Genomic DNA, 12,561 nt, shown 5'->3' with positions numbered 1-12,561 from the left:
ATGTTGCAAGTTGGGAATGAAGAAACCATTATTGTTTGATGAAGAAACAGAATAACTTAACTATTGCTGAAATATACATATATAGAGGGTGCGCAATCTCCATATTTAATTTGTGTTTAATCAATAAATATCATTTTACAAATGGGACTCATTCTTAATGCATGTGCTTAACATGTCATCCCAGATTAGCCTGTGCAGGGACAACCCATCCCCCCATAATCAGGATTTCCATTTAAAAGAACAAAAAATTCCATAAAAGCAGAAAGTCTCATCCCAAATCTGGGCCAACACTTTATGCACATGCATTTATTCCAATTTTCTCAGAACCAGGCTCAAATAATAAAAACTTGGTGCCATAGTCTTACATTGCCCCTTATGTTTACCTCACTTTGCCCAATGTTTACCTCACTATGCCCCCATGTTTACCTCACATTGCCCCCATGTTTACCTAACATTCCCCTCATGTGTAAACCTGACATTGCCCCCATGTTAACCTCACTTTGCCCCCCATGTTTACCTCACTTTGCCCCCGATATTTACCTCATTTTGCCCCCATGTTTACCTCCAGTTTCCTCAGGAAGAGCCGTGCGTGATGGAACTCCATACACTCCCTGTAGCAGCCACACTTGCTGGCCTGGTCTGGCTGGAGGAAGCAGGCAAAGTCCCTCAACAGGTCGGGGTAGCCACCAAACACCTCCTGCAGCTTCATGTACAGCTGGAAAACACAACCAGTATGTAATATATAGGAATTTACGTTGTTAATCTTTAAAGGTATAGCTGTTTGTTTATAACAAAATAATATAGTTTTTACAAAAACAATACATTGTCTGATAAATTCTTTCTTGACAAGTATGCAAGCATTCTGCATAGATGAATATAGTCCTTGTTCAGGGAATACTGGGCTTATTTTATAAGTGTTAGTTTTGTCCCTGCTTAGCCTGTCCACTACACAGGCTACTCCCGGGGAGGAGACACTTTACATTCATGAATTAAGCCCAGTCTTCATAGAACGAAGCTCATATTGTCCTGCAAAGGACATGCCAGTCATACCTGGACAGGTGAGGTGTCACTTTTGATGAAGCCGGCCATGAGTTTCAGGAACCTCTCCAGGGTGTCCATATCATCCTGAAGGGCCTTCTTCACCCGCTGCAGGTAGTTCTGCACAAACAGGGTGTCCCGCGTGTCACGCTGTACAGTGACAAACATTGAGTATGTTAGTTGGTGCTGTCAAAGTGGTGCATGTCAGCTGACAAACATCGTATAATAATTTCTATGTTTGTCATGGTGCAAAATAGTAAATCTTTTAGCTTCTTTCAAGGTACATTGGATTGCTGAAAGATTACATCACAAGCCAATTGTTAATACAGCCAAATTTACCGATACAAAATGTCCTGCTTATGGTCTTTAAAGCCGAATTTAGGCTAGTATTCCATCTGTCCGTTCCACATCCACATCTCTGCATCCGCAAAAAAATATAACAAGTTGCAATGCACTGCGCTTATTCCATTCATCCGCATCCGCATATCCGCATGCGCAATAGGCATCCGCAAAAGAACGCTCAAGTGAGCATTCTACTGCGGATGCGGACAAGATACAAATGGCATCTAGCACGATTAGGGAAAGCTATCATCTCAAAAATCAACTGAAAAACTAATCTAATTTGTGAAAAATTACACGGAATTATACAACCAACACAGTTCTGCATATTGGGACTCTGATTTCACTTCAAATGTTTCGAAAAGCATAGCCAAAGAACTAGAAGAAGATATTTCAGGTATTTACCATTTGTATTCTTTTACAGACAGAATGATGATTTGTACCTTATATCTACTTAAATTCACGCTTGTCCTTCATAATAATTATTTCAACTATAACTTTCAGTTTCGGCATACATGTTTTCAGTTCAGAAGTTTTCCCAAACTAGGCAAAAGCGTTCTTGAGTTATCATCCGAAAATCATTTTACTATTTCGGGTCACCGTGACCTTGACCTTTGACCTTGTGACCTCAAAATCTTTAGGGGTAATCTGCAAGTCATGATCAATCTACCTATGAAGTTTCATGATCCTAGGCGTATGCGTTCTTGAGTTATCATCCGAAAACCATTTTACTATTTCGGGTCACCGTGACCTTGACCTTTGACCTAGTGACCTGAAAATCAATAGGGGTCATTTGCGAGTCATGATCAATCTACCCATGAAGTTTCATGATCCTAGGCGTATGCGTTCTTGAGTTATCATCCGGAAACCATTTTACTATTTCGGGTCACCGTGACCTTGACCTTTGACCTAGTGACCTCAAAATCAATAGGGGTCATCTGCAAGTCATGATCAATCTACCCATGAAGTTTCATGATCCTAGGTGAATGCGTTCTTGAGTTATCATTCAAAAACCATTTTACTATTTCTGGTCACCGTGACCTTGACCTTTGACCTAGTGACCTCAAAATCAATAGGGGTCATCTGCGAGTCATGATCAATGTACCTATGAAGTTTCATGATCCTAGGCCCAAGCGTTATTGAGTTATCGTCTGACAACCACCTGGTGGACGGACCGACCGACAGACCGACATGAGCAAAGCAATATACCCCCTCTTCTTCGAAGGGGGGCATAAAAAGAAAGATACCTTTGACGTATGCGGATAAATGGAATATAGCGTCTGTATTGTGACTTTGCGGATACGAATGCGGATACAGATGCAGATAGATGGAATACTAGCCTTACACATATAAACTGTTCAGCTTATTGTCTATAAAGCAAAATTAACAAATATTATCTGTCCTGCTTCAAGTTATTACAGCCTAATGTACCAATATAACCTGCCCTGCTGATGGTCTACACAGTCCAATTTACCACTACAAACTGTCCTGCTTGTAGTCTTTACTGTCAAATATACCAATATTCTCTGTCCTGCTTATGTTTTTTACTGCCAAATTTATGAAGATATAATATTCTATTAATAATGGTGTTATCATGTGTTTTGAATGTAACCCGAGGATCTTGGATATTGTTGTTTTGTTGTTTTTTTAACTTTCTAAGTAATTATTAACAATACAAAGCTTTAAAAATAAAAAAAAGAAGCTTGAACATTTCACAACAGAATGTGTAGCTGTTGGCTTTTTACCCTATGAAAGCATAAACTGTTTGTTTGTTTTCTTTCTATTACATTTGAGTCCTGGCAAGCACTGATGTTGTACAATCACAGAAGTTTACTAATTGTTTTCAAATAAAGAAATGTCAGGCAGATTAATAATAGTGCCTCTGTCTGGGAAAACTGGGCTTAATGCATATGCGTAAAGTATCGTCCCAGATTAGCCTGTGCAGTAAGCACAACACTTTCCCCTTTCATGGTATCTTTGGTTTAAAGAAAAGCTCTATTTAGGGGATATCAAGAGTATGTGGAAAGTGTTGTCACTGATAAGTTGGGGCAGACTGCATAGGCTAATTTGGGACAACACTTCACCCACAAGTATTAAGTCCAGTTTCCAAGAACCAGACTCAATAGTTTATCACTGAAGCCTTGCTATTGAGTACCTGCGGGTCAGACTCCACGATGTCTGGAGCCAGCAGGGCCAAGGTCAGGTCCCTATCACGATCCTTCCTTCCCAGCCGTCCCTTCGCTAGCTCACTGTCCTGAGTGGGCTCAAACCTATTGAAAACATAGAATCATGGATCTATTTATGCAGTAGTACAACTGATTCGTGTTCTGGGCAAATCGGGCTTAATGCATGTGCGTAAAGTGTCATTTGTGATTAGCCTGTGAAGTCCGCACAAGCTTATGTGGGACATGTTGCGCTTTCATGGAATGTATCGTTTAAATGACCTCTCTTCTAAAGGAAAATTTTGTTAAGACTGAAAGTGTCATCCCTGATTAACCTGTGAGGACTGCAAAGTATTATCTTGGACAACACTTTATGATTAAGCATTATGACCAGTTTTCCCAGACTGAGGCACAGATGTGTCTTGTTCGGAGAAAATTGGGCTTAATGCATGTGCGTAAAGTGTCGTCCCAGATTAGCCTGTGAAGTCCGCACAGGCTAATCAGGGACGACACTTTCCGCTTTTATGGTATTTTTAGTTTCAAGGAAGTCCCTCCTTACCGAAAATCAAGTTTAGGCGGAAAGTGTCGTCCCTGATAAGCCTGTGTGGACTGCACAGGCTAATCTGGGATGACACTTTACGCACATGCATTATGCCCAGTTCTCTCAGAACGCGACTCATATGATGATTTCCATGTAGGTAATGAGAAAGGAATATGATGTCTAGAAAAGTTGTCTACATGGTAAATAGTTTTGAGGATTTTTTTCCATTAGATTTGTATATGTTACAAATGACACACTTGATGTTGCTAAGTTCTTCAGAATACATAGCTCCTTTAAAAATGTTATGTAAATCTATTGAGGAATAATGTACAATAGATTGAATAACTAGCTTTCAGATAACAAATCTAAATAGAATTTACAAGTCAAGTTTTGCTTAAAGACAGGATCATCAAGTGAGAAAACTTGAACCATTAGCCCTGGTTTTGTTAATGGGCATAACATGCAATGGCAACACTGCACACCACTGCTGAGCCCACTGCACACCACTGCTGAGCCCATTCACTGCACACCACTGCTGATCCCATTCACTGCACACCACTGCTGAGCCCATTCACTGCACACCACTACTGAGCCCATTCACTGCACACCACTGCTGATCCCATTCACTGCACACCACTGCTGAGCCCATTCACTGCACACCACTACTGAGCCCATTCACTGCACACCACTGCTGATCCCATTCACTGCACACCACTGCTGAGCCCATTCACTGCACACCACTGCTGATCCCATTCATAGGCGAATGTACACAATTTTGGAAATATTGAAATCAACAACGCTTACTCTGCTGTCTGACAAATTAGTAAATGACTTTCAATTGACTAATTTGGTTCAAGAAAATTCTATTTGGCTACAGCTTTTTCTTCATTAATACGCATGCACTAGCCAAATTATGAAGATTTGCCAGTCAGTCGAATTGTATAAGAACATTTTTTTACCAGGGGAAGCCCTGATTTGGTTAGCAATATGCTGAACTGACTTTACTATATTTTATGAAGGATATACTGAAATCAGTATCAATACTGAAACCCTTTCCCCCTAGCTCCTATGTGACCTGTTTGTGCGACTGAACCCTTTCCCCCTAAGGTACCTGTGGGTGTGGCTGACTGCTGGGGGCCCCCTGTCTGTCCCCTCCTCTTCCTGACTTTCGTCCTGGCTGTAGAACATCTCCTCGTCCTCCGTACACTGAGCCTCATCCTCATCACTGCCCTGAACACAGTAGGAACATAACTGAGTCTGAGTAGTGACGTCACAGATTAGCCTGTGCAGTCCACACAGGGTTATCGGGGACAACACTTTCCGTTTTTATTAAGTTTTCGGGACAAGGAAGTCTCTCTACATAGAAAATGTCTAGTTAAGGAAGAGAGTGTTGTACTTGATTAGCCCTTGCTGACTGCACAAGCTAATCTGGGACGCCACTTTACACACATGCATTAAACCTTACAGTGCTGGAACCGAATTTTGAAGGCCTTTGCAAACAGTTTGGATCCAGATGAGACGCCACAAAACGTGGCGTCTCATCAGGATCCAAACTGTTTGCTATTCTGATAGTATTCTTTGAAAAAAATACAAGAAAATGCTAAGTTAAGAAATTCAGCAGACAACTCTTTAGCAGACGACAAATTTCCCAGCATGCAAAGGGTTAAACCTTGATTTGCTAGAGCAAGGCTCAGATATATTACATACATGTACATGTCATAGTGGGTGCACAGTAGGCATTGTTATTTTAATGTCATGTAGATAAAATCTGTCAAGGTGCCATGTCATTGTAAATCAGTCATGGCAGGGGAAAATAACCCCGATTTTGGCCGATTTTGTTACCGGTTTTACACTACCCTGATATTTCACATATCTATACCTAACACCTTACCCGATCTTTTTAAGATGGGAGCAGCACTCTCCAATAAGTATTTGTTTCGGAATATGGGTTTCCATGGCAACGGGTTTGAAAATGGTGGGCACTATTTAAAATCAATGTCAGTCTGGTCGCATGTGTGATTTTGATGTAATTTAATATACCAAAAAGACGTTGGAGAAACTTACAAGGTGTTCGTGCAAGACAGACTGCAGCAGCAATGGTAAATGTTTATGTTCGAATGCCAAGCTTAAATGCTTAGCTAGCTGTAGCTGCTCATGTGGTAAATGATTAATGAGAAAACGACCGTTGTTTATATAACCAATGTATGACAAATTAATAAGTATTTTAAGCATACTTTTCACGAGAAACTCATTGTCAATTGATATACATGGACATTTACTGTAAACTGAAATATATTCTGGTGACTGCTTGCTAGCACATTAGCATTTCTGTGATAATGATATTTAAACTCCACAATGTGTTGGATTTAAAGCATCTGTGAAATGTTTTTAGATAATCTGTGATAAGTATATTTTGAAAGATTTGCAATTACAGTGATGATGTTTTTTTATATATGTGAAAGATGGTTTATTTGTGATAAGTATAATTTGAAGGTTTTGTGATAATAGTGATGATGCTTTTGTGATATATGCAAAAGATGGAATATCTGTGATAAGTATATTTTGAAAGATTTGCATTGACATTCATGATGCTTTTGTGATATTTGTGAAAGATGGTTTATCCGTGATAAGGATATTTTGACTGATTTGTGATAATAGTGATGATGCTATTGCGATATATGCAAAAGATGGTATATCTGTGATAAGTATATATTTTGACGGATTGATTTGTAATTACAGTGATGATGCTTTTGAGATATATGCGAAAGATGGTTTATTTGTGATAAGTATATTTTGACTTATTTGTGATAATAGTGATGATGCTTTCGTGATATATGCGAAGATGTTTTATCTGTGATAATAATATCTTGAAGGATTTGTAATAATAGTGATTTGTGATAATAGTGATGATACTTTTGTGATATATGCCAAAGATGTTTTATCTTTGATACAAAGATTTTTGAAGGATTTGCAATAACAGTGATGACGTTTTTGTGATATTTGCCAATTTCCAAAGATTGTTAGCAGTTGCCTAAAATGTCAGAGTTAAAATTGTTTATCTTGTAACATATTAAATTGATTATTGAACAGTTTGTAAATCATAAATTTTTGTGATGTTTATAAGTTAAGTTACAATTAACACTTTTGAATATATGTGATGTAATGCTTAACAACAGTTTAATACTTTTGCTAATATATTATAAATTGATTAAGATGTGATAAAGGTTAATAATATTCTATAAGTCTATGATAACACGTGTGATTACGGGAACCACATCTGTTGATGATATTTCTGAAATGATTGTGATACAATTTGAAACGATGAAAACACCTTATGATTTCTGTCTTTAAATATCTTTGTATACATGTGAAGAAATTTTGAAGGATATTTCATTACATTTATCTATGTCTGACAGTTACAAGTTATTTTACACATTATTTTCTATTAATATGAAATGCAATAAATGTTCTCTGAATTGACACTCAACAGTTATAAGTTTTTTATAAATACAAATTGTTTTCTATTGCTGTAAACTGCAATAAACGTTCTCTGAATTGACATTTAACTTGAGCTTTGAACCTCCAGTTTATATTTGCAAGTTTCTACTTCTGAGAATATGAAGGTATGTTTGACCCTTCAGACTGACCTTTACCTTGAGGTAAGGTGGTGTAATTGTCCATTTTGTAATAGTAATATGGTATTGTTCAATTGTCCCCACGTGTTAAAAAGATATTAAGTATTATTTGTAGATAGTAAACATTTTTCAATATTGTCTGTTGCCATGGAAACTATTATTTTGGAACTTAATAATTGCACTACTCTGCTGCTGTCCCTTCTATTAAAGCTTATTTAAATGTGTTTTATGTGTTCACAATAATTATAAGTATTATAAGTATCTATTGAAACAAAAAACAAGCTGAACTATAGAGCCAAAAAATCATAAACATAGTGAATAATTGACCTTTATCGCTTAATTTGTGACCTTTTGACCCCCACTGATGACCCTTACATGAACATACCCAAACAAATATTTAATTGAGGGTCACCAATGTGTGATACATGCTAGTTACAATTATTTCTTAAAAAGGTTTCAATTTATTGGACAAAAATATAACAAAAATGTCTGAAAACCAATAAATATCCAAAATATTGACCTTTGACCTCTGACTGTGACCTTTGCATCATGAATTTACAATGCATATGTATATTATCGTCATGGTTAGTATATTGTACAGTTACATGCAAAGTTTCATGAAAATATTTCCAATAGTTCAAAAAATATTAGGCAACATTTAGACTAGTGGTAAATTCAAATTTTAATCACACTGTTGCCATGGAAACGCTGATTTTAGTGCTTTATAGATGTACCCCAATGCTGCTCTCATCTTTATTTACATCGCCATACCATACACTTCGATATCTGAAAGTTTCTTCCCAGTGTAAAACAGGTAACAAAATTGTGAAAATTTTCCCCTGCTATCATAACACCTAAACTGAATGTGTTCATATGTTGTTTTTTTCTAAAAACCCACACTTAATGAAGTAACAGTTACACAAATACAATTGTGTTTCTCTCTGGTAAAATCGAGTTGAATGCATGTGCATAAAGTGTTGTCCCAGATTAGCCTGTGCAGTCTGGATAGGCTCATCAGAGACAATACTTACCACCTCGAATTAGTTACATTTAGAAGACTTCCTTTCAAAGATAATTTCCATTAAGCAGAATCATCCCTGATTAGCCTGTTCGGACTGCACTGGCTAATTTGGGACAACACTTTACATGCATGCATTAAGCCGCATTTTCCAAGATTAAGACTTAATTATAAAGAGCAAAACCTTCAACAAAAAGCGCCATTTCACTCACCTGGGTATCTACAGCATCCTCGCCTTCAGTGCCCTGTGTGTCCCCCTCATCCTCACTCTGCGTGTACTCATCACTCTCAGTGTCCATCTTCACCTCTTCATCATCCAGACCTAGCTCATACATGTAGCTGCTGTCAATAGTCACGACCATTTCGTTCTTTCTATCAAAACTATCAGCTGATAAATTCTTCCTTACCGCTGACCCGTTCGTGTCAACCCTGTTATGCTGGTTTTTAGCTCTATCCACAAGACAGGATGCTGCTTTTTTAGCTGGTGATGTTACAAAACTGGTGATAACAAAGTTTTTCGGAAGAATTGCTCTGGCATTGCGATTCAGTTGTGATCTAAAGGCTGAAGCTTTCGGAGATTTAGGAGTCTTTTTGATAATGGGTTTAACCAACTCAGTTCCATTGTGTAGAGGTTTAGGAGCAAGTTTCCTAGGCAATGATGGCGGAGACTTGACAACACTTTGTTTTCCAGGAAATGGTGGTGGCGACTGTAGCAAATTTGGTTTAGGAGCAATTTTGCGCGGTGTTGATCTTGGTGATTTTACTTTTCGCGGTTTTCGCCTCGGAGTGGAGGCTGGCGATCGTTTGAATATGGCCGGGTCAAACTGGATTCCTGGAGAGGTGTCTGGATTTGGAGCGAGTCTAATCAAAGAATCGCCAGATTTAGTTGGTGTCTTTTCCAGAATTCTCTGCTGCTTTGTTACAGTGCCTACAGTGCTGGTGTATGGAAAAAACAATGAAGCGAAACTTGCAACCATTTCCAAGGCTGTTTTAGGCCTCTTTCCAGTCTCAGATTCAGAATTTAGGGAATCTGAAGGGGCATCGGTTCCAGTTAGTTCCGGCGGCGGTGTACACACACATCTTGCTACAGAACTTCCTTGGGCTTGATCAGTTTTGTCCAGGGACTGCTCTGGTGTGGTTGAGGTAATGATTTCTGACTGAATTTCATCAGTAGCTCTTTGGCTATTTCCTGATACGACGATATTCATTTCTTCAGATCTGATGCTTGGTGTGGATTGGTTGTCGTTGACAGCAGGTGTTCTAGTAACCATGTTGACGATGATTGACACTTGGGTTTGTGTATTTGAGATGGGTAAAGACTTCAAAGCTTTCCATGCACTTTCCTCAAGAACTTTAACAGTTGTGTTTCTAATTTGCTCAAAATTCAAGTCTCTCTTTGCATCATCTTTGTTATTAATATTCCCAGCAGTATTTTTCTTCTCCAAATACTCATTCAAAACTTCCAGTTTAGATTGCTTTTCACACATCTGTGCCATTTCTTCCAGTGACTTGCAGCCTTTGCCAGTGAGGGACCTACTGATTGCAGACAACTTCATGGGAGAGGCCAGCAAATCTATCTCTGGCTCATTCTGAGAGGCCATTTCATCCTCTGCAGCCATTTCATCCTCTGCTATAGACTTGCACAGATCTTCAAATGTAGCTTGAATTGGTTCTTTATCACAATCATGGTCAGAAGAATCTGGATTGGAACATGGGCCAGTAAACACAGTTGAACCAGGTGTAATACAAGTTGGGTTAGGGCTATCATTAAAAACTGTTGAGCTAACATATGATGGTGTCAAAGGTGTTTTGGAAACTGTTAAAGAATTGATAGGAACAGCACATTTCATGGATGATATGGCACGCACAGAAGAGACCATTGTCAGTGAAGATGAGGATGTGCATGAATTCGTTAATGTCGCTAGCTGTGAGGGAGTGCTGCACCCACCTGAATTAATGCCATTATTTTTTGGTGCAAGGCTACGTTGAGTCGCTACATTTGGTCTAAAAATCACTGGGTTTTCATGTTGAGTCAATACACATTGTCTCAAAACCACTGGGTTATCATGATGAATCACAATGATTGTCGGTCTAGACGGAGATTGAACTGTCGAAGATACGATTTCTGAACTTGGACTGGACTTTAATATCTGCCCAGATGAAGGTGTGTGAACCATCAATGGTGATGGCAGTCTAAAGCTGTTACTAGGCGTCAATAAGTTTGTACCTTGCAGAGGTAGCAAATTAGAAGCTTGGGGTCTTAACTGTGGATTGGAAAACATGGTAGATGTTAGATTTGGTGTCATTGGACGAGTAGTTGTAATACCATTGGTTAAAGGTGACAATAATGGTGTCTGCTGAGAATGCTGTATTTGTCCTTGGAAAGCAGGCAATACCAAGCCATGTTCATGAGCATTCTTGGAGCTGCAGATAATTGAGACAGACTGCAGTGGACATTTCACCAATGAAGACGCTTGGCTTAAATTCAGCTGAACAGACGGGGCCATGCCTTGAACTGACAGAGGAATCTGGCCACAATTAATTACACATACTGGAGTTACATTCAGGCCTCCAGTTATCATATTAATGGATGTCTGAGTTTTCTGTTTTCTACATTGGCGTCTTTTCTTGGGCCTGAAATCAAAACAGACTAAAACTTGACCTTCTGAAGAAACCTATGTCAGTGATTTCCTAAATATGAGCTATCTTTTGTTAATTTTGTTACACTAAATGTGAGAAACATAACTGCAATATATGGTTGGGAAGTAAGCCATAACAAGGGCTGTTTGTAAAACATGCATGCCCCCCATATGGGCTGTCAGTTGTAGTGGCAGCCATTGTGTGAATACGTTTTTTGTCACTGTGACCTTGACCTTTGACTTAATGACCTGAAAATCAATAGGGGTCATCTGCCAGTCATGATCAATGTTCCTATGAAGTTTCATGATCCTAAGCGTAAGCATTCTTCAGTTATCATCCGGAAACCATTTTACCGTTTCGAGTCACTGTGACCTTGACCTTGACCTTTGACCTAATGACCTGAAAATCAATAGATGTCATCTGCCAGTCATGATCAATGTACCTATGAAGTTTCACGATCCTAGGCGTAAGCATTCGTGAGTTATCATCCAGAAACCATTTAACTGTTTCGAGTCACTGTGACCTTGATCTTTGACCTAGTGACCTGAAAATCAATAGGGGTCATCTGCCAGTCATGATCAATGTACCTATGAAGTTTCATGATCCTGGGCGTAAGCATTGTTGAGTTATCATCCGGAAACCATTTTACTATTTCAAGTCACTGTGACCTTGACCTTTGACCTAGTGACCTGAAAATCTATAGGGGTCATCTGCCAGTCATGATCAATGTTCCTATGAAGTTTCATGATCCTAGGCGTAAGCATTCTTGAGTTATCATCCGGAAACCATTTTACTGTTTCGAGTCACTGTGACCTTGACCTTTGACCAAGTGACATGGAAATCAATAGGGGTCATCTGCCAGTCATGACTAATGTACCTATGAAGTTTCATGATCCTAGGCCTAAGCATTCTTGAGTTATCATCCGGAAACCATTTTACTATTTCGAGTCACTGTGACCTTGACCTTTGACCTAGTGACCTGAAAATTAATAGGGGTCATCTGCCAGTCATGATCAATGTACCTATAAAGTTTCATGATCCTAGGCCTAAGCGTTCTTGAGTTATCATCCGGAAACCATCTGGTGGACGGACCAACCGACGGACCGACCGACATGTGCAAAACAATATACCCCCTCTTCTTCGAAGGGGGGCATAAATATTAAATATTTTGTTTTATATATATAATAA

At 38.9% G+C, this 12,561-nt stretch overlaps 1 protein-coding gene across 1 annotated transcript in view; it reads right to left on the bottom strand.

Annotated features, from left to right (window-relative positions):
- LOC127866736 (uncharacterized) overlaps nucleotides 1-12,561 on the bottom strand; it is a 64,035-nt gene that overhangs the window by 14,555 nt on the left and 36,919 nt on the right. Inside the window, exons 20-24 of the mRNA XM_052407497.1 lie at nucleotides 8,946-11,367; nucleotides 5,192-5,310; nucleotides 3,533-3,647; nucleotides 1,051-1,188; nucleotides 563-715 (exon numbers count right to left, since the gene is read on the bottom strand). Of these exons, the coding sequence (XP_052263457.1) occupies nucleotides 563-715; nucleotides 1,051-1,188; nucleotides 3,533-3,647; nucleotides 5,192-5,310; nucleotides 8,946-11,367 (2,947 nt within the window). The remainder of the gene's footprint in view (nucleotides 1-562; nucleotides 716-1,050; nucleotides 1,189-3,532; nucleotides 3,648-5,191; nucleotides 5,311-8,945; nucleotides 11,368-12,561) is intronic.

This window comes from Dreissena polymorpha, chromosome 2, assembly GCF_020536995.1.
Source record: "Dreissena polymorpha isolate Duluth1 chromosome 2, UMN_Dpol_1.0, whole genome shotgun sequence".
Taxonomy (NCBI): domain Eukaryota; kingdom Metazoa; phylum Mollusca; class Bivalvia; order Myida; family Dreissenidae; genus Dreissena; species Dreissena polymorpha.
This window is presented reverse-complemented; position numbering and strand designations above follow the sequence as displayed.